The following is a 26,111-nucleotide window of genomic DNA, read 5'->3' as shown; positions in this document are numbered from 1 at the left end:
TCCTTCCCTCCTTCCCTCCTTCCCTCCTTCCCTCCTTCCTTCCTTCCTTCCTTCCTTCCTTCCTTCCTTCCTTCCTTCTTTTCCTTGCTTGCTTCCTTCCTTCCTTCCTTCCTTCCTTCCTTCCTTCCTTCCTTCCTTCCTTCCTTTTCTTTCTTCCTTTCTTTTCTTTCTTTTCTTCTCTCTCTCTCTCTCTTCTTTCTGACAGAGTCTTGCACTGTCGCCCAGGCTGGAGTGCCGTGGCGCGATCTCGGCTCACTGCAACCTCCACCTCCCGGGTTCAAGCGATTCTCCTGCCTCAGCCTCCCGAAACTGGGACTACAGGCGCCCGCCACCGCGCCCGGCTAAATTTTTGTATTTTTTTTAGTAGAGACGGGGTTTCACCGTATTATCCAAGATGGTCTTGATCTCCTGACCTCGTGATTCGCCAGCCTCGGCCTCCCAAAGTGCTGGGATTACAGGTGTGAGCCACTGTGACCGGCGTTAAGATTTTCATATGTAGTATAAAAGATTTTCCTATGTCATTCCCAAGTCCCAAATTTTCTAAACAGAAATCTTTATCATTCAGTTAAACATAAATAAGCAAGGATTAACCAAGTACTACCTATTTCATTTTTCCAAATCTCAAATTGGAATTAGAATATCAGGCAGTAGGATTCAGTTACTTGAAAAACATGATTAAACAAATTGAAATGATAATAGCCACCTTGTAATTGGGCAATTTTCAGCTATTGATTTCATTTTCCTGTATCTCAATTTTTCATGCACAAAATTAGTATAAAAATATTTTCATGGAATTTTCAATTATTTACTATTAAAAATTTTGGTGGCTAGGTATGGTGGCTCATGCCTGTAATCCAAGAATTTTGGAAGGTCGAGGCAGATGTGTCACTTGGGTCCAAGAGTTCAAGACCAGACAGGGCAACATGAAGAAACCCCATCTCTAGAAAAAAAAATACAAAAATTAGCCAGGCACGGTGGACTGTGCCTGTAAGTTCTAGCTACTCAGAAGGCTGTGGTGGGAGGATCTGTTGAGCCCAGGAGGTCCAGGCTGCAGTGCACCATGACTGAGCCACTGCACTGCAGCCTGGGTAAACAGAGGGAGACCCTCTGTCTTAAAACAAAAGTAAAATAAAACTATTGCTGCCTTGCTGAAAAAAATATTAAATATATAAAATAAACAAATAGCTGAAATAGCTACAAATTCAACTCAATGATTTTTGTTAAATGCCCACAAAGGTGAATGAACTGTTTAGACATTACTGCAAAAATAAAGATGAGTTAGAGACAGTCATTGATGTCAAGAAACTTCCACCCAAATATGAGATAGGAAATAAGATTACTCCATGATTATATTAGAGCACACAGAAAGACAAATGTTACAAAGAAAAATAAAATACTGATACATGAATTTAGAGAAAAAAGAAAAACTCTCTTCTCATCTTGCCAGATTACCTTTATTGCATCAGCTGTATTATAATACATGACATTTATATGTTCATATGTATATTTCCTCAATATACATATGATAAAGAAAAACAATATAAATATTATATATTATATTATAATATCAGCAATATTTTAATTTGCTCATGTATCTGGCTCATTTCCTGATGAAACAATAAACATGGGCAAACATATGTTTCCGTAAATAAAATAATTAATGAACCCATTCAGGTGGTAGAAATGAAATGAATGAATTTTGCTCCAGTGCATTATTAAATTTGTTTATGGTATGGAGCTTATGCAGTCAAGACTATTCTTTTACTTATACATTTTCAAAATTCTAGAAATAAACATTTTTCAAATGGTTCCGATAGAAACATATTAGTTTGCAAAAAATTACGAGACATTTCTATTCAACAGAGTTACTGTCTTTTGTTTGGATGCATATCTATCAGTTTCTGGAATGCTAAACAAATTTAAAATCCAAAGACCTGGGTTTGAATAACCACTGACAGCTACAGCTGAGTGACCTTGAGAAAGTCACTGATTTTCTCTGAACTTCGATTCCTTAATAAGACAATAGGAATGATAATTTGATGTTTGATATTTGTAGTAGGATTAATTAAAATAACTTCTAGCACTGTGTTCAGTTAAGCTTTTGTTTTATTTTAAATAAAGAAAAGATGGTAATCATAATGTAATTTTGAAATAAATTATCTCAGTAACATTATCTTAGTGTGCACAAAATAAAATTGATATGTGTAAATATTGATTTACAGGTATATATAAAAGCTATGACATTGGCTGATTTTTAATATTTTTTGGCATAAGTGAGTAGCAGTCTTACCTGTTGGTGGAATTATCCCAGGAGACATGAGACCAGGGACAGAATGTGGCATGATGTGAGAGTTCTCTGGGGAGGTGACACTTTGAGTCCTCTTAGGAGGCCTTCCAGGTCTAGAACTGAAACAAACAAACAAAAAAATTTTACAATTAAGCTGTTGTCTTACACATCATTTCAAAGTTGTTTCAAGTGGTAACATGGACTGTAAATAAATTTGTTTCAAGGACGGTTGCTTTTGCAGTTAGATGTAATAGACTTCCATCACTAATTAGATTACATGCTGAATTCATTTTCCTCATTGAAGATCAGCCACTCCTGATGCATAATTCATAGCCTGCACCTCGTTACCTGCTTCTTCATATTAATATCTATACACAGTTTGAATTGCCTCGTTTGCATATGCTAAAGTTCTGCATGCAGCCTTCAGCACGAAAATTATGCACTAACTTGTAATAATTATTACAGTCAGCCTGCTATTGATTTATGAGTCTTTTAAAAACCAAATATGTGTAGTACTTGTAATGAATGATATTTTAAGGTTCTTCAGGAAATTAAAAGGCAATGGCTGCCTAAGGAAATGTTCTGCTTGTTTGATTTAATACTACAGTTAGCTGGGAGGTGGAATGAAAGAGTGATTCAGACCTATAGCACATTTTTCGATGATATGTTTTATTACTTCGCACTGCTAGCCTGATATCTAGATGATAAATGACAATACATATCTAATGTGTGAAAAGGTCTTGCAATTTCTTTATTTTTTGTCATTTAAAAGATAAGTCAAGTTATCATTTAACCCTTATTCTATTTAAGTGAACATCCCCCACTAAGTTCCCTTACTTGTAATATACTAAAATGTACTTGAAAGGCTTAGGATTATTTGTAGGATATCATTAAGGAACTGACAGTGTAGCATCTCATACCTACCTTTAGGATAAATAAAAATACTTTGTGTTTTAGCAACACTGTACTTTACATGCCCATTACTCAAGATTAATTATTACAATTATAAAAGCAGAGGTAGAGACAACTATTTGCAATCATTAATAGAAAACAACCATTGTACATAATCTTACAATTTTTGAAAACAAAGTTTTAGCATCGTGTTTTCACTTTTTGCCTCAGTATCATAAATGTGCTTTTATGAAATGCTCTCCCATCATTTATTTGGACAAAATGTGCCTAAATATTTCAAAACTAACAGATATGGCCTCATAAATAAGCATTTTCATGTTTTGCCTTTGCTGAGATCCCTAGACTTATCAGAAGATTCAAAGCCTTTATCTATTTAATTTAGGTAGGTAATGTATGTGGTCATTGAGCAAATAATTATTAAGTGCCTGCTGTTTTCAAAGAGGTGCACTATTTAGGAGAATGGGTTCTTAGACTTCAGAAGTTCGCATTCTTGCCAAAAGGGAACAATCTGGTGCATAAACAACTATGATGCAAATTGTAATGTGCTAAATCCCATGAGAAAGTTGCAATCCGAATACTAATTGGAAGTTAGGATGGATGTTGATACTACCATGTCATGGGAAGGAAGAAGGCAGGGGGAACATTAGAAGAGAATTCTGAAGGAGAGTTAAGCATGGAGAAGAAAAGAATGGAAGAAAATTACACTCCAGTGAGAATGTGAGAAAGAAATGAAAGCATGAAAAATGTATGGTTATACAGGATTGTTTCAAATGAGGTGAAAAAAGTCAAATAGGAAGAGGAGCAGTGATTGAGACTGTCAGAGTTATTGCCTAAGGCTAGATCCTGGAGGATGTTGGAAAAATAGCAAGACTGTTTGCTTGTCTTTCTGTTTTGTTAACCAATAGGGATATTGCCCTGCTTATTGTTCCTGAAGTATCTCTCAAGCTACTTCCTCTTATTATTACTTTCTCATGATTACTCCTCACTCTCAGTTGGCTTTTTAACTCTTGTTACTTGTCTGTGGTCAATCAACAGCCCTCTGATAGTATCCATTTTCCTCGAGTGATCTCTTCTATTAGCATCACTTAGATGCTAAGGGCTAAGGGCTAAATATATATCTACAGACCATATCTTTCTCCTGGGATTCAGACAGATTAATGCTTATGTGCTGGAAATCTCTGCTTGGATGTTCTATAATAATCTAAGACTCAGCTTGTCTAAATCTGAACTCAGCATCTATCCCATTAAAACCCATTTTGCTTTTCTCTGGTTCAGCAAAATGGAATCTAACTGACTAAGCCAAAAATCCAGGAGTCACTTGTGTCTTTTGTATACTCAAATATTACCTTTCTGAGGATATCTTTCTAATCTATTTTCTCTTCTATGTCCCCACTCCTACCTTTCAGATCAATCCCTCATTCTTGATACATGGTTACAGCTTTCCAAACCTTCCAAGACACACATTCAATTTTGTCCCACTCCAGAGTCTAGAGTCCAAAGTCTAAACAACTCTCCATGCTAATTCCAGGAGGATTTTTATAAAATGCAAATTTGACCTTGCTTTCCATTTGCTTAAAGATATCAATGGTTCCCTACTGGGTTCACAATCCTTGACATGGCACCAAAACCATTTCAATACTTGATCCCTGCTGACTTTTTCAATTTCAACATTTTATTCCTACATTCATAGCTTATATTTAGCCCTACTCAGTTTCTTAACAGTTTCCTGAGTGGCTCTGGTTTCCTATTACACTGTCTTTAAAGATGCTTTGCCATCAATGCCCTTTTCTATGCCACCCCATCCTCATTCCCATTTTATCTGACTAAACCTGCCTACACTTTAATCATCCTTCTTACCAACCACTTCTAGTTAGTATTTTTTCTATGCTCTATGATAGAGCATGGTGAACCTATAATTCTTCCTGCACTGATTGCAATAATGAGATTATTTGCTTATCTCCCAAGGCTACTTGACAGAAATTGCACAACATATGTCTGTGTGTCCTTAAAATGTAGCTCAGTGTCTGGTTCACTCTATGTAGTAAAATAATAAAAATAACAATAATAACCCTATTTGTAAAGCCATTTCTCCCAAATTTCTCAAGTATACTACCTTATCAATTCCAGGGTCATAAAGTTTCCAAGAAACAAAAAGTAAGGCCCAAAAGGAGTCTGAAACTCTAAGTCTAAATATAATGCTAGATATACATCTCAAGCCCAGGGAAAACAGAATAGAGGTTTTGGGAGAGCTCAGTCAAGATGCTACAGAAAAAGTGGGAAAGGAAAAGGAAGTTAAAAGATTGGAAATGTACAGCCCTTTAACTTGTTTTGCTTTTAAAGAAAATCAAACTACTTAGGAGTACTTTATTATTCTGGCCACAGGAATTGTCCCCACAGCCCTCACTCTAGAAGTGAAGTGAGGCTAGTAAGTAGGAACACTTTAATTCACGCTGTGATTAGAATAGACCCGTTGGGCTCCTTTCACCACAGATATCTCCTGCCCAATCTATCACATTGCCTCAAATTCCACCAATAGAGATTTATTGCTTTCAGTCTCTAAGCTTTAAGTTCTTTTAAAACCTTTCATTAAAATGCAAATACTCTTGGTGCTGGTAACACCCTAAAGCCATCAGCTAACACCCTACTGGGGATTACTTTCAATTAGGTGAGAGCAAGTTCTTGGGATACCTTTGCGAAGAATGAAAGGGACTGAAAGAAAATATTTGTAGGGACAAGTAAATCACTTACTCTTTTGCCTAAGAACAGGACAACAACTATGAACCTCTCCTTGGAGTTATTCCCAACTTCTTGGCTGAGGAGAAGTTGGAAAATTTATTTATTAACAAGACTTTCCTCTATCCCTTCATGACCTACAGTTAGGTCCCCTTATTGACAGGCTTGATATTTTATCCTTACTAGAATCCTGGTCACTAACTCCTAAGGTATTTGAATGGGACTTCAGGGATGATAACTGTAAAATAATTGAATATTTAAATTTCTTTCAAAGGCATTTGAGGGAACCTCCCAGAGAACATGAGTAATACTCTGGCCAAAATCACAGATTTTATGGCCTGGATTGATCCAGCTATGATACTGGTTCTACCAATGTACTAGAAGCTGTAGACTTGACCAAGCTACCTAACTTATCAGAAAATTTGATGAAATCAGGATTTCTTTAAGAAGCATTTGGTATGCTTTGTGAGAAATAAGTTATTCTTAAAAAGAAAATACTTAGAAAACAAAACTTAGCTGAAAAGAGGAAGCGAAACAACGAAAGAAGCATTTTCTTTTGGAACGTTCAATTGCCTCAATGTAGCCACTATCAACCCAACATTTTCTACAATGGTGACCCATTTCTATCCCAGAGGATTAGAGCAAGGTGAACTCTCCAAGCTCTAATCAAACAGAAGACCTCACTTAAATAATTATACTTAATAGCTTGAATAAAATCACAATTTATGATTTTGGTAATTGTTTTTGCCAGCTTCATGCATTAGCCGTAGTACAGTCTTTAGTATTTTCAAACATCTGCATTAAAAGAGGAAAGCAATAGCTTAGAGACGTCCACACCCACATTTAATATCCTAAACACTAGGGAACTCACCCAAGCGCACTTTCTCCTGCAGTTCTAAATAAAAAGCTTACCCACCCACTCCCATTCCCACCCCACCACACACAGACAGATCGCCAGGGGGGTCTTCTTTCTTTAGTTTATAACACTAAATCAATCTCATGCTAATTTCAGTCTCTCTCGTACAACTGCACAATGTTTACTAACTTTTCCAGGTCCATTTACTGTTTTATTTAAAGTGAAGTCAAAATTGAACTTAACAAAAGGGATAGGAATTAATAAGAAGCTTAGGGCATCAAAAGAGTGAGAGATGTTAGAGTACATTATAGAATTTTCAATACTCAATATTCTCTGTGGACATCATCTTTTGTTAATCTCTTCAGTAGTTTTGGAGAAATTAANTTTATAACACTAAATCAATCTCATGCTAATTTCAGTCTCTCTCGTACAACTGCACAATGTTTACTAACTTTTCCAGGTCCATTTACTGTTTTTATTTAAAGTGAAGTCAAAATTGAACTTAACAAAAGGGATAGGAATTAATAAGAAGCTTAGGGCATCAAAAGAGTGAGAGATGTTAGAGTACATTATAGAATTTTCAATACTCAATATTCTCTGTGGACATCATCTTTTGTTAATCTCTTCAGTAGTTTTGGAGAAATTAAGCTCAATTCTCTTTCTAAGAGTTGGGGCAGAGAAACAAATAAAATTCAGAAAATAAAAAAGAAAAAAGATTAAAAAAAAAAAAACCTGTGGCGTCTACACATTGGAAAATATGAAAACAGCTGCCCAGCAGAAATTTTAAGTCCAAATCCTACCTGCCTGGAGAAAGGAAAGAAAAGTTCCATTCAACCATTCATTCATTCATTCATTCATTCATTTCCCAAGAGAAAAGAGCTACTGTATACAAGCACAGGGCTGGACATTAGGGTTTCAATAATAAAGACACAAGCCCTTCTATGAGAAGGACGATAACATTAGATAGTCTGTGGGGTAAGTGCGGTAGAAGCATATATGGCAGCAAATGAGCACTGAGATTAATCCTGGGACACAAACAAGCATTTACTAGTGAAAGCAACTTGCTCTGCTAATCTGCAAGATTTCATTTGCCCTCTGCAATCTATTTACCCAAGGAAAGCTCCAACTCTGTGTTTATATTCTCCGTATTTTTCTCTAGTAAACTGCTTCTACAAAACCAAGAGGTTTGCAAACTTTATATGTGTACATATGTGTATATTATACATTATATATATACATATTAATAATTTATTTCTGATGGGAAAGTTACAATTTGCTTAATGATTTGCATACCCACTTGAACATGATGGAATCAAGAAGAGCCGTGTTTGTAAGTGTATGATAACACAGGGGAATGCTTACGTTCTAAGTAACATGAAAAAGCAAGATACAAACCTGCAGATATGGACATATCAGAGCACAAGAGACAGAGAAATCAAGTAAAGGAAGCAATAAATACACAGAAAAAAAGACTGAAAGGAAATATGCTAAAATATTGAATGCTTATCTTTGAATTTCTGAATGGAGAGTTACTTTTTTTTTTTTTTTACATTTGAAGATTTTAGTTTCTCTGTCATAAACGTACATTATGTTTAAAATATAAAACATACTTTTTTTTTTTTTAACACAAGGTCTCACTCTGTTGCTCAGGTTGGAGTGTCGTGGTGTGAACACAGCTCACTGCATCCTTGACCTTCTTAGGCTCAAGTGATCCTCCCCGCTCAGCCTCCTGAGTAGCTGGGACTACAGTCACACACCACTTTGCCCAGTTACTTTTTGTACTTTTTGTAAAGCGTGAATTTCACCATATTGCCCAGGCTGGTCTCGAACTCCTGGGCTCAAGCTATCTACCCCCTTCAGCCTCCCAAAGCATTGGAATTACAGGTGTGAACCACTGCACCCCAACATAAAACAAACTTTTAAAGCTAATTTGACTTCAACAACTTGAATCATATTTTTCAGAGACTTCATTGTGTACAAATCATGACCCTAACTAAACTTTATTAGTGCTCAAAGTTTGCCTCTATCTCATATCATTAACCACATAGAATTGTCCTTTTAATCTTTCCCTTCCATTTGAGTTCTAAAATACCTGCTAAAAACCAGATGATTATAAACAAAAATGTTGTCCCTGTGAGAACTATAAAATATGAAAAGTGCAAATAATCTTTGACATTGTCTAGTTAAATAAACCTCAGAAAATAGACCCATCAGCACAAAAGGATATAAAGGACTTTCTAAGATTAATGTATGTATATCAATATTTCACCAAAAGAAGCGGCTGTTTGGAACCCTCGGTTTATCAATGCATAGCTTTCCCTTAGAAAGATGTTGTTAACTTGTTAGTTGAACTTTTTCTTTTTTCAGTTTCCTGAGCGGCAACAATCCAAATAATCCAGAATCTATATGATTAACATTATTTTCCCTTCTAATGCAATTTTTTTTCCTATCGCTGGTAAAGCTTTGAGGGATACACTTTTAAAAATGGTGACTAATGTGAACATGTTTTCATTCTCACGTTCCACATTTGTTTGGACTTTTAGTGTTCTCTGTGTAGGTGTGTGTCTCAGTCATGTGCACTTCTCAGTACAAACAGACTATGAACTAATGCATCAAACACATTACTTTCCCACACTCACCTGAATACAGAGGTCCATAGGGCACCGTGCTTACAACTATCACCAGTGGACACCTGGAGAGCACTTTCAGCTTATTGGCTCACAAGCACAAAAGCACTCTCTCAACTATTTGCATGGCAGGTATTCAGTACACCAACTGAACAAATACATACACAAATATGCAAAATACAAATGTTCTGTGGGGAAAAAAATTAAAGTATATTTTAATTAAAAGTTTCTGTGATCAAATTAAACTACTAAGCATACATATGTTTTGTGGAAGAACTTGACAGATTCCTGAGGTTTTTAATCTGAGCAAGTGCTCAGAGTTTTTACTATGTTAATAAGCATTACAAATCTCCAAGAATGGGGTAACATAGGCATTTACTAAACTTAGTTCACCATGAAACCTGCCATTTCTAGGGAGTTTGTTTGTTTAAAGACTTGTGCTCTAAACGAATGTGATATACTCAATGGTATGATTTACATTCTGAGAATTCCTCATCTCTCAACAGTACCAAACCGTGTTCTATATGTCATAGGGCACAGGAGAATTATTCTCCAAAAGTTAGGAAAACAGCAACTCACATATTCCACCAGATGCCAGAATTGAGGGCTTTACCCTTACCTCCCACTAATATGTCCTGAACATTTTGGTTACCATTATCTATTAATATTACTGCATACATATTTGACCAAATTCTGTAGTTAAAGTTGAATACTGAGCAATGTAAGAAATAATTGGGTCAAAGGGAAAGGGTTACAAAGCAGATGGTCATCTAACTTGAAACATTTTTACTCTCTAGCAGAAGAAATGCAAGAGCTCATCATTACCAAAATAAAAATTAACATCAGTAAACTAAAAGCATCATTAACAAAAAATAAATGGAAGTCAAAATTAACTACTCTGGTGAGGATAAATTATTGTGGCCTCTGACCTCAAAAGTCACACTGTATACAACTAAAACAGTACAAGACATTTATTTAATATAAAACCTGTTTAAAAGGCCAAAGACAAAATATCTGAAGTCTCCAGCTCAGTTGGAGCTACTACATACTGAATAAGGAATTACCCCAAAGAAAGAATTAAAACATACTGGAATGTAACTAAGCCACTCTTAAGCATTTGTGTATTAAGTGTTAACAATTGATGACAGCCTAAAATACTAAAGAGAGTTCCTGTTATAGGTAGTTGGGATAATCTCACTCTCGCCCCTAAAGCTTCTAAGCCCTCTTCTCCTTTTTAAGAATATACATAAGGTCTAAGTTAAGAAGATATTTAAAATCCATTGTGTATATTGGTTATACTAATCTTAGAATATATTATTATATTAAACTTAGTTTAAGATATTTTAACTTAATGAATATATTTTCAGAGCTTAACCTTCATCAGATCAGGGAGATGGATATATTCTTGCCTCAACTGGAATTCTTTACATCAATGGTAAATGTCTCTTTATAAAGTGAATCAAGTCACTTACCACTTGATAAGTAAACGCATCAAACAGATTACTTTCCCACACTCACCAAAATACCGAGGAATACTTTGTGAGACTGAAAAGCTGTTCAATGCAACTTAAAGTTTTAAAGAGACATACAATTTAATACTATTTATTTTTACCTTTCTATAGCATACATTATACATCTATATATATGATTTCTCCCAAAGTTCATGCTATTTGCAGATTTCATTCAGTGGCATGTTTGTCTAGAAAGCTACATATTTTTAACCTTTCAATCACCTTACAGTTTTCCTTTCTTCCCATAAGTCTTCCAGGCCGCAGATGATTCTACCCACAACACCTCTCTTTTACAATTATGTACAAAAGCTTACTAGAATCCCCTAAAGAACAAATTCAGAAATAATTAGAAACTATTGTAAGTGACCTTCTTACAGTTTGGGAAAACGTTATTACTATATTGGATTCTTTCTCAAAGCTCCTGTCATACCTCATAACAATATTCTATAAAATTTAAATGTAATATTAAAACATATTCCAAGTCCAGGTGTGGTGGCTCACGCCTGTAATCCCAGCATTTTGGGAAGCCAAGGCAGGAGGATTGCTTGAGCCCAGGAGTTCAAGACCGGACAAGATGGCAAGATCCCGTTTCTACAAAAAGCTTTAAAATTAGCTGGGCATGGTGGTGCATGCCTGTAGTCGCAGCTACTCAGGAGATTGAGGCAAGAGAATCCCTTGAGCCCAGGAATTTGAGGTGGCACAGAGCTGTGATGAAACCACTGTACTCCAGCCTGGATGACTAAACGAGACCCCACGTAATATCTAAACCAATCTTTTACACCAACTATGAACTCCATCATCACAAATAAAAATGTTTTCCTTTTGTAATTTTTCAGTTTACATTTCAAATGACAAGATATTCACAGCAGTTACTATTGGCTGTATTTTGTTTGAGCCAAAAGCAATGCATTCACTCTTTTATTTCAATGGTACATGCCAAGAACCTGTTTACAAACGTGCAGTGGAAATATTTGACCATCATTCTGTTTCTGCAGGTTATCGTTAATTTGGTACCAATATGAACCCATTGCTCCTATCTCAAAACAATATCCAACTTTCCTTTGTAGGAGATGCCATTTCCAACACTCTAAAGACCCCTGTTTCAAATGTTTTTGTTTTATTTTTGAATAGTAGATAAAATAATGAAATAATTGCAACTATATTATCTACTGCCAGGGATTGTGCTAAATTCACTATGTGATCTAAGTCTTTTAATAATTGTGAAAAACTTTTGAGATGAGTACTATTATTATCCTTACTTTTGTGATGAGACATTGAGACACCAGAAAGTAAAAGTAAAATGACTTACCTAATATCACACATGTTAAAAGTAATGAAGTCAGGTTGTGAACCACGGCAATCTGGCTTCAGATGCCAAGCCCTGAGCACTGTGCAATACAGCCACTGTAGCAGATTTGCATGTTAATGTAGTCAATAAACATTAATTGAACATGTCCATGTGCCGTGGTGGAAATATCAATAAAATACTATTTCTTCCCTCAAGTAGCTCATGGTCTATTTTGGGAAATACATTGATACATAGAGAATTACACTAAACCATGTTAAATACTGTAGTAAATGTTGCAGAGCATGGTTGTTGGGACAAAGTCATGGGGGTGCTTCAGGAAAGATGAGGTGTGAGCAAGCAGGAGTTTGTCAACTGAAGCAGAGGAGGAGATGCTAAGTAAAGAAACAGTCATAGAGGTATATACCCCCATTACTCACGCACATGCACACACACACACATACACTTCTGTAATGAAGCCTGAAGTACTCAAACCTGAGTACTTATAACATCTAATATTAGTATTAAAATGTCATTTATTAAAGAAAGCGCTTCATAAAGTATTAAATAAAATTCAATTAATGTAAATCATATTAACAGCAATGTTTGGTGCTTAATTGGGTCAAAGGGAAAGGTTTACAAAGCAGGCAGTCATCTAACTTGAAACATTTTTCATTCCCCTGTCCTTAGCATGGTTAGTCTCACACAGTCCAGCACATAATTATTCTCTAATAGTTTATCAGTCAGATCTTCTCTGTCTATCCTGTCTGCATATTTCTGACTTTGAGAAATGTGTTACGTATATGATGGTAGGCACTGATTTTTGGTTAAACATCTTTAGGACATTATGATTTGTTCGCCTATTTTCTTTCTCTTTTCTTTCCTTCCTTCCTTCTTCCTTTCCTTTCCTTTCCTTTCCTTTCCTTTCCTTTCCTTTCCTTTCCTTTCCTTTTCTTTCCTTTCCTTTTCTTTTTTTTTTTTGATGGAGTCTTGCTCTGTCACCCAGGCTGAAGTGCAGTGGTTTGTATTTTCAGTAGAGACGGGGTTTTGCCATATTGGCCAGGCTGGTCTCGAACTCCTGACCTCATGATCAGCCCACCTCAGGCATGAGCCACTGCACCTGGCCCATTCACCTATTTTAAATGTATTTTCTTGTGAAGTCTTATTTAAGAAGAATTTAAATAAAATAAAATTTGGTGTTATATAATCAACTATATAGAAAATCTGAATCTAACAAAAAATGAATCCATCTCCCTTTCAATACTTTATTGTAAGAGGGATTTGCATTCATAAGATGGAAATTCATTACTCAACTGAGTTTTATTTCACTTTTCTGTAATCACTTATTATCTTAATCTTAATCAAAATTATTGACAGATTTTGATTTAAGAAGGAAAATTTTGTAAAGAAATTATAGCAAACCAGCAATAAGAAGGAAAAACCTGTAGCAAGTGTGCATAAATCTTTATATAATAAAGCAGCCATAGCCATAAATTACTGGTAAAGTAACTAAGTCTACACACACATACACACACATACACACACGTACATGCAACAATCTGATATGATAGTACCCTCTTATCCATGGTTTTGCTTTTCAAATTCAGTTACCATGGTCAACTGCTGTCTGAAAATAAGCATGGTACAAGAAGATACTTTCAATGAGAGAAAGAGAGGCCACATTCATATAACTTTTATTGCAGTGTATGGTTATACTTGTTCTATTTTACTGTTGTTGTTCATCTCTTATTACGTCTACTTTATAAAGTAAACTTTAGCCTAGGTAGGCATGGGTGTATAGAAAAAAATACAGCATATATAAGGTTAGGTACTATCACACTTTCAAGCATCCATGGGAGGTCTTGAAACATATCCCCCATGGATAAAGTGGATTACTGTATAAGTATCTTCACAGATAAATCACAAAAGTAGAAAAATAGTTATGTTTGTATTAAATGATTGCTCCTTAGAGATGTAGTCTCAAATGAGGGTTAAAAAATCTATTAAATCAGAACTCAGACAATCTTGTCTTCCCACTTACCAATGCAGAGGCAAGATGGTTGACGCAACCTAAAATGTATGTTTTCACCCTCTGCTGACAAGTTATTTGTATGCCACCTCTGGAGAAAATGTACACAACTAATTTGTATGGGAAACCTATAAACACACATACACACACACACACACACCTGCCATTCCCCTCCACTGTGTAGTGCACGGGGAGCTGCCAAGAAATGTAATCTTGAAGCACAAATTCAGACACCAACTTCAGAATTCAGAGACCTCCTGACAACTTTCTGATGCCCCTGTGAGGATTCTAGGTCTATGAACTAATGAAAGTGTGATGTTAAGACAGACAAAGCCTGTTTCCAGCCTGCAGATATTTAATAACATGCTTAATTTGTTACCTGACATAGATGATACCTATGCACAAAACATTGCTGTTAATATGATTTACATTAATTGAATTTTATTTAATTCTTGATGAAGCATTTTCTTTAATAAATGACCTTTTAATCATAATACTAGATGTTAGAAGAAATTAAGATATAAACTACCAGAACCACAGAGTTGGAAAAGTCATTGGCATTTGTCCTTTCAAGCTTGAATAGACACTGTTTTATCATGGAATTTTTTCCTCCTGGAATACTAGGCTGAGGTTGCTTTTAAAATCCTAATCATTATCCTAATTCCCATTTTCCCTTATTTATTTATAGCTGAATCATATTTTAAAATACTAAAAACATATTGCCTTAAAAGTGTTGTTTAAACTGACTAAAGCATAATAGTTTACATTTAGAAATGACATAGTGTATGCACCAGAATTCTTTTGAGCACTTTATGTATATTATTTCATTTAATTCAAGAAACTTCTGGGATGAAAATATTATTTCCATTTTATAAGCATGGAAACTGAGGCAAAGATACATTGAAGCATAGAATTATGAAGAATAAAAGTATAAGTTTTCTTATTATTTCAAATGGAAGAAAAATTGTTTCTTGATTAAACATGTACCTAACATTACATTAGAGAGAAGTCTAGGAAAGACAACAGCTATGACATTTTGATTTCTTAAAACAGAAGACAGAATTCCATATTTCAGTCAATCTTTAATTTCATTGTTTGTTAGAGGACTTTCTAATATTTAAAACACGGCTTCAGTCTTAGTCAATCTTCCCTTACAGTCCAGGACCTTAGATCTGATGACTCACCTCAAATGCGTCCTCTCTTCCCAACATTATTAGTGCACAGACATGTGTTAGGTGACCCCAGCATGCAAAGGCCAATCCTAGATACCATGGCAGAAACAAGGCAGCAAAATGTAACCCTCTCTCCAAAAGTGGGCTTCTTATTGTTAGAATACATAGCTGTGACACTAAGCTTTAAGTGACTTTAGAAAGAGAAAGGAAAAAGAGAATAAACTCTCAGAAAACCTAAAGACAAAAAAGGCATTTAAGATGAGTCTTCACGCATGAGTATTATTTTAACTAACAGAGAGAAAGTGAGAAGAATACATTGAAGATCTTCAAATGACATGGTCAAGGGCTCCAAGGCAGAAATGATGAGTGTGTCCAGGCCTCAACAAATGCTCCACCTGCACAGAATCAGTGAGGCCATTTTGATTAATTCAGTATGTTTCTTATGCTAGTCCCAGCTATATTGCAAGTCCTTTGAGATAATGACCAAGTCTTGTTTCTTCTAAAGCCCTCCTCCAATGTCCAGTACAGAGGGCAGCAAATTGTGTGTGTTCAGTAGCCTTGACTAATTCAACCAAAAGGGGTGAGTTTGGTAACTGTAGATCATATTGTAAAAGGCAAAGCAAATATTGAGTGTCTAAAATAGGGCCTTCACAGATGGGCAATGTGTGATCTACTATGACACTCATAGTTAGGAAGTGATAGTATGTGAAGTACAGTGCTCATAATTTAATAGGTTTTTATGAGGTTAGCATGAAATTAATTTAGCTGTAATTATCAAGATAGGAATGAAATACAATGAGATCTAGGGAGGGATGTGAGGCCTAAGGGATGCCGATTGGGTGCTATGCTCACTGCCTGGGTGACGGGGTCATCTTCACCCCAAAACTCAGCATCACCCAGTGTTCCTATGTGACAGACCTGCACACATACCTCCAAATCTAAGGTGGATGTTGAAATTATTTTAAGAAATCGTGAGATCTAATAACAACCGAATTCACTACGTAATTAACACTATGCTGAACACTTTGATGCACATTATATAATTTAATCTCCACCATAACTCTATCATATAATTATCATCATTATGCCCATTTTAGAGATGAATGGAATGGCTCCTGATAAGAGAATAAATAAGAGAATAAGTAACCTGAATAAATCACAGACTGTTAAAGAAATAGGCCCAGGCCTGTCTGCGCAAAAGTCCATGCTAAATTGCCATGCCGATCATAAAAATGTTTCAGTCTTAAGTAATTTACATCAGAAGTAAATAGCCATATCTAGATAATTTTTGAAATTCACTTTTTTTTTTTTTTTTTTGGAGACAGATTTTCACTCATGCTGCCTAGGCTGGAGTGCAATGGCACAATCTTGGCCTACTGCAACCTCTGCCTCCCAGGTTCAAATGATTCTCCTGCCTCAGCCTCCCAAGTAGCTGGGATTACAGGCATGCACCATCACGCCTGACTAATTTTGTGTTTTCAGTAGAGACCGGGATTTACCATGTTGGTGAGACTGATCTCGAACCCCTAACCACAGATGATACGCCCACCTCAGCCTCCCAATGTGCTGGGATTACAGGCATGAATCACCGTGCCTGAATTGAAATTCACTTTTAAGACTGAATTTCTATTCCACAACTCTGAATATATTTACTATTTCAAAATGTATGTATTATCTCTAAAAAGAATTCAATGTTCCTGTCTCCACACCTTTGCACTTGCTGTTGTGGCTGCTTAGAACGCTCTTCAGTCAAACATCCCCACGTCTCACCTTCTCTAACCACTGTGCAAAGTGCACTGGGTCCACTTAATAGTTCCCTTCTCCCACCTCACTGTGTTTTTATCTTAAGTGTTGTTCAGAAATACTATATAGCTACTTGTTTATTGGTGACTATCTGTGTTGCAGATTTCATGAGGGCAGAGATTTTGAATGTTTTGTTCACTGGAATATCCCCATTATAAAGGAGCAATGTTTGGCACAAAGTCGGGACTCAATAAATATTTATTAAACGAAAAAAAAAATGAATGACTGGGTGAAGGAAGGAATGGATACACATTGCTGATCTATGGCCATCTGAATCAACGTTGTCTTGGTAGTTATTTAAAGACCTGAAAGGCTGGTACTCCGACTTGTCAGAGTGTTGTGTATGGCACCAACTTGATAATGATGATAAAGTGGAAGGTTTTTGAGTTATTGCCTTCTTTGCATTACTCTGTCTCCAACTGAATATTCTGGATCTGTCTTAGCTCTTCAAAACGATACGGTTGGAAACAGAATCATCCATAAATTTTTCAACTTATGGCAATCTATAGAGCTTGAAATTATCAACCAAAGCATTCTATGCCCAAATATGTAAATTTTTAAACATGGCTTACAAATCTAGACACATGTACTTAAATTTTAATTTAGACGTTTACAATAAAGTGGAATTTTAATTATATTATTTAATCCAGGATTCTAGATTATCAAAATAAACCACCTTTAAACTAAAATAGCATATTTTTTACTCAGAGATGCTTTCTTATACATTTATGGTAATATATGGAAGTCCTAAAATACTGCATATAATACCATTGGAAGGCTATATTAATTATAAAAAATGGTGTCAAAATTTGCTAGCTGTTTGAAAAGTTGAAATAGAGCCCCATTTTATGTATTTTAGAAAGAGGTTACAAATTACAAATGAGTAAAAAATCTATTATTTGGAATAATACTTTATAAGCATGACATTAACGCCAGAAAGTACTGAGTCAATGATGGATAGAATTATATACATACAAATTAAAACATTTTAAGAAAATTGATGTTGAAATAAAGTGACAAAAGAGAAAAATGTGTATGTAAAAGACGGATAATTTTTGCAGGAAATTGCTTAAACCCAGGAGGTGGAAGTTGCAGTGAGCTGTGCCACTGCACTCCAGCCTGGGCAACAGAGCAAGACTCCATCTCAAAAATAGATAAATAAATAAATAAATAAATAAATAATAAAACAAATGAAAAATCCAATGATAAATGGCAAATACATATGAATAGAAAAATAATACAGATAGGTAATTGGTTAATAAACATTAAAAGATTTACAATTTCACTAGCACATAAGGAATTAAAAATCAAATCAAACATAAAATATCACACTTTGGCCATCACTCTAGCAAAGCTAAAACATACTGATAGTACACTAGTAGAAGATAATATTTCTCAAAGAACATTTGGCCCTCTATATCAAAATTTAAAATATGAATACTCATTAAACCAACACTTTCATATTGATAAATCTAAAAATTCATCCTGAATAAATAATGAGAGAGAGAGAGAACATGCAAAAATAAAACTCTAAAGGCTCATATAATTGTGTCGGGTTGAATAAATTACAGTGTATACTAGACCGAAATTATAGTAGGCCATTAAAACAAACATTATAGAAAGCTAGATTTTAAAAATATAAAAACCTGTCCATTGTAGATTTTTTGTGTTACAACAGGTTAGACAACAGTATGATCACACTTTATATAGGCTATCAGTGTTTTCCTCTATGGATTCAATTGTATGTTATTAAATCTTCACTTTCTTACTAGTTTTTAAAATTCTTTAAATATTTGGCAATGAACAAGATTTTGGGTTCTATTTATTTATTTTAAATCAGAAAACATGGAAGGTACTAGGGGATCCAGGGGTAGATTTAGTGCCATTAAAAAAATTATTTTCACACACCAGGAAAACTAAAACATTTAATACTCTGAAAATGTTGGATAGAAGGAAACTGTGTATGTACAGAAGACCTTTATTTTAGAAGTGCATGTATAAAGAAAAAATAAATAATTAGAAATCCATTCTACACTGACTGAATATAAGGATTGTAACAGGTAGATTTTATTCACAATTATATATAACTTGGCTGTTTGTCTTTCACAAACCAAAATACTTTAGGGCAAATTCAGCTTTCAAAAGTCCTGTATACCAAGGGGAGCTACAATTGCAAAAAACAGTATTTTACCAGAATATTATGTCAAAACTTCTTAAAGGAAAAAAGATAAAATGAATATAGACATGAAGATTGTTAACTACATTTTAAAGCTCTCCTCTTTACTTACACTTCAAATCAGTCAATTGTAAAATTGTATTTTATTTTTTGGTAACATTTAGCCTGACTTTTCAAAACTAGCTTTTCCTTCTTTAGACTTCGACAATGAATTTTATTAAATCTCAAGGCCTCCTTGGTTGAATGACAAAGAGTAGTATATCTTCCTAGAAGACATGGCCTCTTTGAAGTACAAGCACTATACTCTTTTATTGGGTTCACTGATAAGATTTACTCTACCTTGAATGGGTGGTGTGTGGTGAGTAGTTTATGAACAAAACCCTCCTGGTATATAAACTGTCAGTCTGAGCAGGATGAAAAAAGAATGGAGAATCTTTCTCGAAAAGATGTTCTTGCATCAATCCAAATAATTTCTCTTGTTTTCAATCTTCACAGAAAACTTTTCATAATGTTTGAAGAAATATTTGAAGGGATGTCTTGAGTGTGCATATTAGTCTTATTTATAGGAATGCATAACTAACAAAGAAATATCAAAACTTGTATCAGCTTTTCCAACTATATCTTATAGCCAAATATATGAAATTGCTATAGTCTCACTTTATGTCAAAATGGAAATTTGTACTTTCATTAAAAACTGTTAAAAGCAATGTTCCTGTTCTTATTTAACTATATTTCTGAACGTGAATTGTGTAAAACAGTTAATTACATGTTTTAATTGTACCATTTTTGTTGTTTTCTAGTCACTGCTTGACCACCTAGAGTAATTCATTCTGAAAGTCTGTGAAAAGTGTGTGTGCATGCACACATGTGCACACATACATACACATATACACACAAGACACACGGAGTTTGGACACATGCTGGCATCCTCCATATGTGCTGAAGTCAATGGAGCTAGCAAATGCGTTAAGAACAGGAAATAAGAAAAGACAATGAAAAAAAATTGATCTTAGCAAAAACTGGGAGCCATTCCTTCTGTTAAGAGAGCAAGCTGGCCAGGCGCGGCTCACGCCTGTAATTTCAGCACCTTGGGAGGCCAAGGTGGGCGGATCACGAGGTCAGGAGTTCGAGACCAGCCTGACTAATATGGTGAAACCCCGTCTCTACTAAAAATACAAAAATTAGCCGAGCGTGGTGACATGTGGCTGTAATCTCAGCTCTTCAGGAGGCTGAGTCAGCAGAATCGCTTGAACCCAGGAGTCAGAGGTTGCAGTAAGCTGAGACTGCACTCCAGCCTGGGTGACAGAGCAAGCCTCCATCTCAAAACAAACAAACAAACAAACAAACAAAGAAACACCAAGAGAGAGCAAGCTTAGTTAGAAATAAGCAATCTTAATTAAAATAGTTACATTTGAGGACTTGCCATAGGTTAAGTTAAATCACTGTGACTACCTGGACAGCCTTGAATGCACAGATATATTAAAACTCTAATATGGCAAGAAGGAAGATGTTCGTACCTCCCATGGATTTAGGGTATGCAATAAAATTTTTGTATTTGAAAACAAAATTAATGCAAGTTGATGTTTCCAAACTTTCCACATCCCTGATTCTGAGCTTTTAATTAGTTAAGAGAAGTTCAAAGTAAATTAGCCTTTAATAAGTTAAATGCAAAATCCATGGATTTCTGAATTTTAACTTCAGTGAAGTATTTTTTAGGAACCTTTCCCCAATTATAGAATAAAAAAGACAAATTCAGCACTTGGCTTTTTTAAATTTAAAATCTGACTTGCTAATAAAATTTTATCAATCCTCCCTGATCTTAAAGCATAAGTAGATACTTATAATTTGCATGCATACATCAGAAATAAGGCAGATGCAAAACGTTATTAACTGATATGCAAGCAAGGACAGCTTTTACTTAAAAAACACAGATTCATTTAAATCTTTTTTTATAAATGGTTACATATGTACTAAGCTATATGAAGTCAATAAATATAAATGGTTATTAAATTACTACATAATCAAGACATTTTCTTAGGTAAGTATATTTAAATCTGAGATTTCATAATTCAATACAATATGTGACAATCAGAGTTATAATTAATACATGTAACTTTAGATGCAATTGTTTTCCAAAAATTGTAGTACTTTAGTAACCATGTTTTTTCCTATAATGAATGATGCATATAATTCTGTATCTTATTACAAAATATTTTCTATTTGATGATTTCTTGTTCAGATATATAACTGAAAATCACTTAAACATCAAAGATGCAATCCAGAAAAATCAAATAAATAAGGAAATGGGAGATAGTGATAGAACAAAAGGGGGATTGGTAGGAGGTACTTAAGGAAGTAACTAGGGTTTGGAGATGAAATCTAAAATACACACTAAAATCATGGACTAAAACTAAAATACAGATAGGGTTTCTGTGAGGTAGAAACATGAAAATAAAAATCAGAAAGTATCCTGCATGAGATGATAAAATGTGAGTAAGTAAACAGAAAAGTAAATTAATTCAGAGTAATAGAAAATTCAGATTTCATGATGAGGGGTGAAGGTTTGTTCAATTCCATACTGTTTTACAGTGTTCGATTACATAGCTGTTTTTCAACATGAGAGCCTAAACTTCTAGTCCACTGCTTTCTTGCAACACTACCATAAAGTTTTCTATTTGAAAATTAAGTGCCATGATACCAACTCCACATGCCCGCGTGTGCATGGGAAAACTTCAGTTTCTGTTATCTGTCTTCTCTTTTTCCTCTTCTTCTTATCAAAAAAAAAAAAAAAAGTATCTAACACATATATAAATAAAATGATGCAAACTCCATGTTTTTCCATTCTATTCAAACATTCCAGTTTTAAAAGTTATTCAAGGCACAAGAAATGTATACACTAAGTTCAAATTATTCACATCTAAAGACTTGAAAAATATGAAATCAGTTCTCAACTTTAAAATGACCCTAAATTGCATATCATTTTATATAAACTTCCCCTTTAACTTACTAAATTAAAATGAAAATCATACAGCATATTTAAATCTATATTTCTTAGGGAACAATTTCCAAAGTTTGCCACCAATGAATTATTTCCTTGATTAGCTTGAAGTACTTTGGTACAGGGAAGAAAGAAAGTAATTCTGGGCTTGTATAAACATCTACTTTCAGTGAGCTTAACAAGCAAACATTAACAAATGCTTTGCATCCTATTTACTTACAACAGTCCTATAAAACAATAAACTTCTGAANAAAAAAAAAAAAAAAAGTATCTAACACATATATAAATAAAATGATGCAAACTCCATGTTTTTCCATTCTATTCAAACATTCCAGTTTTAAAAGTTATTCAAGGCACAAGAAATGTATACACTAAGTTCAAATTATTCACATCTAAAGACTTGAAAATATGAAATCAGTTCTCAACTTTAAAATGACCCTAAATTGCATATCATTTTATATAAACTTCCCCTTTAACTTACTAAATTAAAATGAAAATCATACAGCATATTTAAATCTATATTTCTTAGGGAACAATTTCCAAAGTTTGCCACCAATGAATTATTTCCTTGATTAGCTTGAAGTACTTTGGTACAGGGAAGAAAGAAAGTAATTCTGGGCTTGTATAAACATCTACTTTCAGTGAGCTTAACAAGCAAACATTAACAAATGCTTTGCATCCTATTTACTTACAACAGTCCTATAAAACAATAAACTTCTGAAAGCAATTACTTTAAATTTATTTTTCCTCTACATTGAAGCAGAAAATATTGTCACGCAAAAGGTAGCATTGAACTTGTATAATAATAGAGATTTATTGAGACAAGTAACAATGCTGATTAAAAGAAAGAAAAGCATTGAAATATACCCTAACATCTTTCCAGAAACACATGATAATAATTACGTTAGGAAAAGGTGGTACTGACAACAGCATAAATGATGCTGCCAAATGGAGAGTTAATTTTATTTTAAAGGATTTAACCATAAATTACTTATTTAAAATTAGTGAGAAAAAAATAGATCTCTTCTAAAGTCAATTTAATCAATTCACAAGAATTTTGCACAAGAGAAAAAATTATTAGACCATAACATTCCAAGAGGTTATATGAGAATCATATTAAAGAGCCTTGCCAGTCTTATTCAGGAACTAATTAGGAATATATATGACTGGATTTTCAAATATCTGTTTAACAACTTAGGGTCTAACATATGTATTGCCATCTCTACCTAGATTGTAAAGCAGTAGTTGGCTAGGATTTCATCATTTTTAAAATGTTCTCTTTTTAAAAATTTACTTCTAAATAAGAACTAATTTTCTTATTTGTGTGTCATATAATATCTTAGCAGAGTCAAAGGATAATGGGCATTTAATAAATTCATCTTGACTAATAAGTGCCATGTATTGTTCACAATTAGCTATTCTCTCCCTGACCTTGCCCTGCTTTCATATAGCCATGGCTATATGAAATATATCACTTTTCTTCGTTATAGAAGGTTTTCCTACTTTTTAATTTGGGCTTGGCTATGGGACTTGCTGTGGCCAATGACATATGAGCAGATGTGACATATACCATCACTGGGAAGAAGTCTGACATGGACCAACATAGTTCTGTCCCTTCCTGAGCCTCTGTTGCCTTCCATGAGAGTACATGGATGAACAGACCATAGCAGAGCTCAGCAGAGTGGTCCCTGATCAGCAGTCCTCAAATAGAAAGAAATGGTTGTTGTCATAAGCCAATGAGATGTTGGTACTGTTTGTTTCTGCAGGTAAAGTTGACTGCACAAGATGCATCATAAATAACATAATTATTTTTTGTGACTACTTAAAATGGAAGAACATATGTAGACCAGAGCTCAACTGCAGATAGAATGCATCAGAAGTAAACAACCTTTATGTGAAAAGAAACTCAAAGCTTTCAACCCCTGTGAGTAGGGTAAGGAACCTGCATAGGACTAAGAGTAGACCCCTAATCACAGCAAATCTGCTCCTTCAAGCTAATTCTGCATTTACCCTTAGGGGAGGAAAAGAGGAGAGAAAGTTGGATTTTAAATCATGGTACCAACTATGTGAAGTCTGCATGTTAAGACAGATATATTGATAAACACTGACTTACTAAAGATTGTACCTCATTATTAACAAATAATCCAAGACCATCTGTCCAAGTATTGGGGGAGAATATGAATACAGGCCTAAAATGAAGTTATTACAGTGCGAAAAAATTTTACCGAGTTCAAAATAGAATGATAAAAATTCAGTTTCGAACTACTTAATGATGACATTTCATCTCTTCAAATAAGGAAGTGTAGAGACAAACAGATTTTAATTAAAAAATATAGTATATTTAAGTATGCTTATTTGCTTCAAAGATCAATGCAGTCCTTTTTTCCGGACCCACCATGTTCCAATAATTCACCAAAATGAGAAAAACCAAGGGAAAGAAGAGAGACACCTGATATATGTTCTCTAGTCCTTTGAGAAAACATAGCGTTGATCCTTTGGCCACCAATATGCAAATCTATAAGAAAGGTGATATTGTAGACATCAAGGGAATGGGTACTGTTCAAAAAGGAATGCCCCATAAGGGTTACCACGGCAAAACTGGAAGAGTCTACCATGTTCCTCCTCAGCATGCTGTTGGCATTGTTTTAAACAAGTAAAGGGCAAGATTCTTGCCAAGAGAATTAATGTGCGTATTGAGTGTATGAAGCACTCTAAGAGCTGAGATAGCTTCCTGAAATGCGTGAAGGAAAATGATCAGTAACAGAAGGAGGCCAAGGAGAAACGTGCCTGGGTGCAACTGAAGCACCAGCCTGCTCCACCCAGAGAAGCGCACTTTATGAGAACCCATGGCAGGGAGCCTGAGCTGCTGGAACCTCTTCCCTGTGGATTCATGGCTTAAAAGGTATAAAAAATAAAATAAAATAAAAGATCTCTGGACTGTGAAAATGTTTCTCTTTGATGAGAAGTATGGCGTCCCCTCCCCCAAAGAAACATTTAAAGCGAATTTTAATTGTGTCTTAATTTATTGTGTAATGTCTTCATTATTCAAACTTAATGTTATTTCTTGCTAAAAGATACGAGGTGGCTTATTGTGTGTGTGCAACAAATTGTTCAATTGGCTAGAAATCGGCCAGATATTATTTATGAAATATTTGTACTGCTTTGAAGGTAGTTCCTGTAAATCATTTTGGAAGAAATAAAATAATTTACAAAAACAAAATACAATAATAAAATCAATGCAGTAATTTCTCTGATACATTTTGATTCAAAGACTATTAATTTACATTTATATTTTTATGGTAGTGATGTTGAAACTAGCACTAAGCTATATTTCCTAGCACATATATAAAGAGTGATCCATTGTGTTTGGAGATAATACTGCTCAAGATATAAGGTGTAGAACAGGACCAAAAATTATCAAACAGCTAAGAAGTACAGAGTGAATATTGTCAAGATAAACCATCATAAATGTTGGATTTGGTTTTCCTCTAGTAATAATATTTCGTGTTAAGATTTTTATCTTGGCCGGGCGTGGTGGCTCAGGCCTGTAATCCCAGCACTTTGGGAGACCGAGGCGGGCGGATCACTAGGTCAGGAGATCGAGACCATCCTGGCTAACACGGTGAAATCCCATCTCTACTAAAAATACAAAAAAATTAGCCGGATGTGGTGGCGGGCGCCTGTAGTCCCAGCTACTTGGGAGGCTGAGGCAGGAGAATGGC

General features: G+C 34.8%; 1 protein-coding gene across 1 annotated transcript in view; it reads right to left on the bottom strand.

Annotated features, from left to right (window-relative positions):
- The window catches only part of DACH1 (dachshund family transcription factor 1), a 458,628-nt gene that overhangs the window by 259,695 nt on the left and 172,822 nt on the right, over positions 1-26,111 (bottom strand). The window contains exon 3 of the mRNA XM_017895769.1: positions 2,291-2,406. Coding sequence (XP_017751258.1) covers positions 2,291-2,406 — 116 coding nt within the window. The remainder of the gene's footprint in view (positions 1-2,290; positions 2,407-26,111) is intronic.

The sequence above is a fragment of the Rhinopithecus bieti genome, unplaced genomic scaffold (genome assembly GCF_001698545.2).
Source record: "Rhinopithecus bieti isolate Rb0 unplaced genomic scaffold, ASM169854v2 scaffold_2244, whole genome shotgun sequence".
Classification (NCBI taxonomy): domain Eukaryota; kingdom Metazoa; phylum Chordata; class Mammalia; order Primates; family Cercopithecidae; genus Rhinopithecus; species Rhinopithecus bieti.
This window is presented reverse-complemented; position numbering and strand designations above follow the sequence as displayed.